The sequence below is a fragment of the Acartia tonsa genome, chromosome 5 (assembly GCF_053477335.1).
Source record: "Acartia tonsa isolate MP-2025a chromosome 5, ASM5347733v1, whole genome shotgun sequence".
Classification (NCBI taxonomy): domain Eukaryota; kingdom Metazoa; phylum Arthropoda; class Copepoda; order Calanoida; family Acartiidae; genus Acartia; species Acartia tonsa.
The window spans coordinates 36,293,919-36,300,875 of record NC_137264.1 but is presented as its reverse complement, the minus strand read 5'-3'; the positions used below and the strand labels follow the sequence as shown (position 1 = coordinate 36,300,875).

Below are 6,957 nucleotides of genomic sequence, written 5' to 3'. Positions count from 1 at the left end.
ATTGCCATAAAAATGCTTATAAAACTGTGACTATTTTTGAACCCATAGGTAGGTTAGGTTAGATTTTTGATATAATTTACGATCCTGTTTTTGCAAATCTTAAACACTTACCTAGAAAGACACCATAAATTAAATATTATCTTTGTTTCGTCTGATAAAAAATGCTGCCTTTATGAAATTCGATATTTTAAGGAATTAAAAAGTAAGACATTCTTTAACAGATTAGGTATTTATAATTGTTAAATTTTATTTTTAAAGCATGGATAAAAAGTGTATCCTAATAGAAAAGTAACATGATGTCTGTCTGTGTCTCTATACCGAAGGATCTCGCTAACCGTTGAACAGAAATGGTTCTCCTTTACAATGTAGCTTCTCATAGGTCCAAGGAGAGTTCATAACTATTTTGAGGTAGGGTACCACCATCCTCCCATTAAAATTAGCCCCTGGAAAAATGGGAAATAGCCCCCAAAATTATATTTAAAATCCTTTTCTTTTTTAAAATACAATCTAAAATGGATGGGAGTAGACAACCCTTCCACCCCCCTTAAAGTGATCCTTAAATCCTCTAGGCGCGTAGCCGCTTGTATTATTTTATGATAATATGCACAAGTTGAAGTCGGAATAAAATAAACATGCCATTAAAGTTTCTCAAGTAATTAATTCTAATCTATGGTAATAAATTTCTATCCGGAATTGTTAAGAAAACATGAATGCCTAAAAAAGCACAGTAACATAAAAAACTACATTTATGTAAGCTAAATAGCTAAATAACCGTGAGGCTTATTTGAAATTGATACTTTACACGAGGCAAAAAAAGTTTATTTATATAACCATGTTGCGAAAATGCGCTGCGGGTAATACAGGGTGCAGGGATATGTAAATGGAAGATGAACAAGTACGATTAAAGTCACAAAAGCAGCATAAAAGAATTTTATATTTATAGAAGATGTACAGGGTGGGTAAAAAAAAACTGAGTTTTTCGATTTTCAGAAACAACCAGAAGGAATACAGAAAAAATAATTATATGTCCTTGTTCTCTGTACAAAAGCACATCAAACTTGTAAAAGGTGTTTATCTCTAAAAATGAGGCCTCTATGAAAGGTTTATGGTGTCAAAAAATGCCCTGTGTGAAAAATGTTGGGGGGGGGGGGGGTTTGGGGTGTCCCACCCAACCCCCAAGAAAATAGTTATAAACCTTCCCGGGACCTATGAGAAGCTACCCTGTAAAGGAGAACCCGAGCGGTTTAGCGGTTAGCGAGATCCTTCGCTAGAAGCAAACAGACAAACAAACAAACACAGAGAGTAGACATCATTCTATTTTGTATTATAGATGATAGTACTCAGTTCAGATCAAAAATGTTTGAAATAAAGTAGTAAGTTCTAGTGTAGCTGTGCTTTCAAACCAAAATAAACCGCTCACAACCCAAACAAGAAATGCGCGCTAGGAAAATATTGGTTCATATTTGATCACAACAAAAACATTTCATTTTTGCGTTGGATTAAGTAATAGGTGAAGTTCGTCTGTCTGTCTGTCTATAAGCGGTGGTGTGCACAGATTTTAACATTACCGTAAATATAAAAATGTGAGCTTTAAGAGGTTATTAGAGATGCTATTTTGTCGTCAGGATGGAAAGGGGGGTATTAGGGTTTAGACTACATTTTTTACGGGGGTATTAGATGGGCCTTAATAACTTACAATAACAGAAGTACACGATAACTAAATAGTTTTTGTTATTTTTCCCCTGTAATATTTGAATGAATTATATTCAAAAATTCCTTGAATGTTTTTAATTCTAAAATTTTCAAAAAATATTCTGACAATTTTGAGACTTCCTTAAAGTTTGAAAAAATATTTTGTCAATTTTTTGAATATTTTCTTCCTTTTCATAAGATTTCATTGTCAATTATGTTTAATCTAAAGGCAACTAGCTGAGCTTCTAGCATATAGGGGAGGGAGTGCAGTAAAATAGCCTAAAAAATAGACTAAATTAAGAAATAAATAGCTTGAAACTTTCACAAACAAAAAAACCTTACTGATACAACTCTAAATAATATAACTAGTTGCTTTACCCCTAGCGGGAGAGGTCAAGAAAATAGCAAAAATCCACTTTAATATATTGGCAAAGCTTCTCCGAAAAGTTTAATCCATTCGGACGACTAATTTCCTAGATCTAGATAAATAGCTTAAAACCACTCCAGGACTCAAATCTAAATACAAAATGGCCTAAACCCACCAGAGGATTTATGTGAAGCTTGCCTAATATACATAACTCAATCGGTTGCGTAGTTAATGAGATCTTAAGCTTCTGACAAAGCACCGTTACAACTTTATACAGAAGGATAATATTTTTGTCAAATTAATGCATTAAAAGTAACAACAAAGATGACAACATCCATAAAATCGAACCTCTGAAACGGTAGGACAAACGAACATTAGCATCCGTGTAGAGTGTCAAAACTGAATGATCAGAATATAAATGTATAATAGTCAAAACAAAATTGAAAATAAATTTGTTGAAAAACTGCTTATATACAGGATAATGTTTAAGGATATACTAACATTTTATGGACTTGATTATAGAGATGCTTCGCTTATAGTATTCTAACCTGTTTAGATTAACGAACAGAGCTAGCCTTTCCTAACGGACGGATGCACGGACCGACCCTAATTATAGAAAAGCTTCGCTTTTAATATTGCAGTATGATGCAGTTAAAGAAAATAAATATAAAATCCTTAGAAACACCTCCAACTTAATAAAATGTTAAAAGGCATCAATTTCATAGGAATTTACGTTCATATTTCTTTAATAAAAAGTCGCATATTTTGAATATTATGTATTATTCAAAAACAAAAGTGAATGAAAAACATGAGAACTGGATCAAAACTGGAATAGATTGTTTGTTTTCATTCAATTGTTTCAAAACAGAATTTAAAGCAAGGATGAAGGAGGTGAAAAGCCATTGAGTTAAAAAAACTAGATTAAAACCAGTATATATTGATTTGATTTAATGTTTCAAAACAAAACTCATACCAAGAATTAAAACATTCATAAGAATGTCTCAAATGAAAGTGTTATTTTTCTATTCTTGCAAAATCATTTCGTTTACTTTGTTATAGTAACAGTAGATGTAAAAGCAGAAACCCCATCAATGTATTATATTCAAATCTATGGACTCTCTATTCCAAGTGTTTTGAAAAGATTAAAAACTAGCCTAAAACCATCCAAAACTTTAATATAGAATTAAATAGCATAAAACCATCTCGGCTCTATATAAAGCTTCTCTAAAATGAAGAATTCAATAGGTTCAGTAGATATCGAAATCTTAAGCTACAGACAAAAAAATGTATTTATTTCTAATATAACTTTCTAATTGTGACGGACATACCATAATTATTAAAAATCTTCTGTTTCAAGTCAAAACAAGCAACCAACGCACATGTAAATGACAAACATATGTGATGGTACTTTCTCCGTCTGTCTGTCCGTCTGTCATGTGCTTGTGTTAATATCTAAACCAATTATACAAGTTTATTCCTGATGATACAAGTGAACGGGTGAACTGTTTATTTTTGGTTATGCATGGGATTAGATCAGGGGTGTTAGGATTAGTAAATTGAAAAAAATATGCATTAAATTTTTAGGGATTTTATAAAAAAAATACTAGCGGCTGCGTCCATTATATCTAGGGATATTCGATGGGATATGAAAGGGCAGAAAAATAGCTTAAAATCGCACAACAACTTTTTTATATAAATGAAATAGCCTAAAACCATCCCAGGACCAATAAGAAGCTTCAATCTAAAGGAGAACCAAATCGGTTTAGCGGTTAGTTAAATCCTTCGCTACAAACAAAAAGCTTATTACTTTATATAATAGGATATTTAAGTTTGAAACCACCGATTAATATTCATTGGATTGTTACCGGTTCTGGGTCATAATGAAAAATAATATTTCATAACGTAATAAGACAATTTTCTGGGAATAATAAAATTTAAAAAAACATAGTATTAATAGCAGTTTTGTTATCCCGGGACTTCGGCCTCTCAGGGCTGACAAAACTGAATTGAATTCTTTTATTTTTTAATTTACTTTCCGTGGAAAGGTACAATAATACGTTGCGATAAATAACTATTACTAACACTAAAAATCAATTCATAATGTATTTGATGGAAATAAATTTAGTTTAAAATAAGTATCTTATATTCTAAAAAAAGCTATTTTGCTTAAGTTTAGGATTTCCATGAAAGCTTTTGGTAATAAAGTTAAAGAACATTGAGTAGCTGCAAATTGCAATACACGATTTTTCATTATATGAAAATATATTATATAATGACTTTTGGCACATACATGGTCTATAAAAAGAGTTATACAGCAGCTTTGCTTATTTATGTAATTCAAAGCTGTCTAAATATGTAACGCATAATGATATACCTTATGTACTTATTATTTTGGGCTCATTTAAATATTCCTAAATACATTTAAGACTCTGTGTACTTTATGTAGGGTTTTACATTAATTTAGGGACATTGCCCCTTCCTTAGGTTATTTAGGGGAGAAATTTCATCATATTTACTTACAAGCTTTCTTTGCCTCCCCCCCTCTCATTTTATACAGAAATATGCGACATTTTTTCGTACTGTTGTTGTATATTATTAATTTAGGGTAAAAATTTCATCATACTACGTTATCTATCTATCTATTTGGGCAGATGGTTTTATGATGATCATAAGGGGAAAAGGGGACGGGTATTTGGTTTGAACCCGCAACTTAATCCCCCTTAATGCAGTAAATATTTGACGCATTTTAATGCCCCCCTCCCCCTTTTACCTTCCCTTTTTAGTATAATTCCTTACTATACGCAATTTCCCCATTTAAATCCCTTGCTCTTTAGTCAATATTTTAATTCCCCTCTCTCTTTATTGGGAAAATCCCGGTTACCAATAATCTCAAGTTGTTTTGGTATGCATTTGGGAAAAATCCCCTCTTCCCAACCCATACCCCTTTCCTTTACTGTCTCTCTTTTGCTAAAGATTAAACGGGAAAAACCCCGCGATCCATCTCTCACTCCCCCTTCCTCTCTGTCTTTTTCATTATCTTTCTGGCTACCCAAATAAATCTGACTGTTACTTGAACTAATATTTCATCAGAGAATTCAAGTATAAACACAGCGCGCGTCGCTCATTTCTCTCAGTTTATCAACAACTATTAGCAAATAAGCACACTAAAACACTTAAATGCACAACATGGCGACTTTTATGCCTTCCGCAGTGAAATCTTTAAATATGAAAATTAAAGAAAAAGCTTTAATTAACAGCCAATTGCAGTCCTTTTTAACATTAGTAACTATTATTAATGTTAGCCGGACTTTGACTGCTGTTAGCTTAAGACTTTTTGCCAAGCTTCTCTGTGATCTTGCTGATGTTTTGGAGATCAGCAAAGCTGCCTTTGATGACGAGAAATTTAAACACGAAGCTGACAATTATACTGACACTGTTGCAGATAGCTCCAAAACAAATTCATCAAGCGAAGCTTCTTTAGAGGAAAGATATAATCAACTCGTGGAATCGACACGGTTAAGCCTTCAAGAATCCAACATGGAATTGAAATCAACTGAGGATAATATAAGAATAAGAACAGATTCCACTGACAGTGGTCTTGGCGATGACATTGCAGTTCTTGACTTTCTTGACGAGGACACTGGCCTTCCAATCATTTCTCTTGCTGAAGTTAATGAACATTGTACCAGTGACGACGCTTGGACTGTCATCTATGACAAAGTTTATGACATTACCGAGTACATGTCTCTGCATCCCGGAGGTGAAGAAGTGATGATGGAGTATGTTGGTTATGATAGTACTGTTGCTTTCCGTGGCGTGGCGCACTCCAAGGCTGCGTTCAGGGCCCTCAATAAATACTGTGTCGGAATCCTGCCTTACTCAGAGAGACTCAACTATGATCCCTGTTTTTAATATCTATTATTTGTGGATATTATTTCTTATGTCTTATTGCTTAATTAGTAACAAATTATAGATTTATAAAATCTACTCTGTACCTGTTTTATTATATTGTTATGAAAATATTGTTATATGTATGAAAATGAGCTTAATAAAATAATGAATTGTTAACCTATTGTTTTTCTTTTTGTTATTTTCTTTTTGAAGTTTAGCTACTCCATGAGACATGTTTGTTAGTACGTCTGTCATCAAATAACAATAACATGAAAAATAATAATAGACTTCACGTAAACTCAACAATTTATTGTTTTATTCTTTTACTAAGCAATTAACTTGGCACTTCTTTATAAAATAAGGACTCATTTATGTTAGTTATAATGAAAAGCAAAGCTAATCTATAATTATGTCGGGTTTGTTCTTCCGTAACGGTCTGAATTTGAATTTATTGTCTTGATTTCAACCTTTGTTTAAAAAAGAATCTTTATGACTGTCTATGACCTAAGGTGCAGCTACGGCTGATGCTCTAAGGGTGGCTAAACTGCGAGAATAATTGTGTCTACTGTTAAACTTAAGGCTGATAAATCCTGATAATGAGTATTCAAAAAAATTTTGTTTGGATGTCAAATCATCATCCCTAAATTTCTAAATAGGAAAGGCATGCTTTCCCTTTTTCACTTTCTAATGATTTCACATTCATTGACATTTATTACTGTGCACGATTCGCTGAAATGAATTTTCTCATTCTTGATTTATCATAAATAAAGATTCTCCAACAAGCTTCAATTCGCCATGATAATGTCATTCTAATGAATTTCATCCAATACATCGTCATTTTCTTCTAGTGACTGGTTTTAAAAGTTTTGAAGTTTATTTTTATTGACAATCCATCTTCTAGTTCTATTTTAATAATAAATTTTAGCCATTAAATTTGTTTTATTGTGTGAAGCTATTCTTTGATTTACTCGGCTGTAATTTTCTCGTCTGCCATTTAAAATCTAATT

At 32.4% G+C, this 6,957-nt stretch overlaps 1 protein-coding gene across 1 annotated transcript; it reads left to right on the top strand.

The window, feature by feature from the left end:
* Positions 1 to 5,144: 5,144 nt before the first annotated feature.
* Positions 5,145 to 6,127, top strand: LOC145319399 (uncharacterized). Its single transcript, XM_080161519.1, has one exon. The coding sequence runs from the start codon at positions 5,237 to 5,239 to the stop codon at positions 5,969 to 5,971; it is 735 nt and encodes a 244-aa protein (XP_080017645.1). The 5' UTR covers positions 5,145 to 5,236; the 3' UTR covers positions 5,972 to 6,127.
* The last annotated feature ends 830 nt before the right edge of the window (positions 6,128 to 6,957 follow it).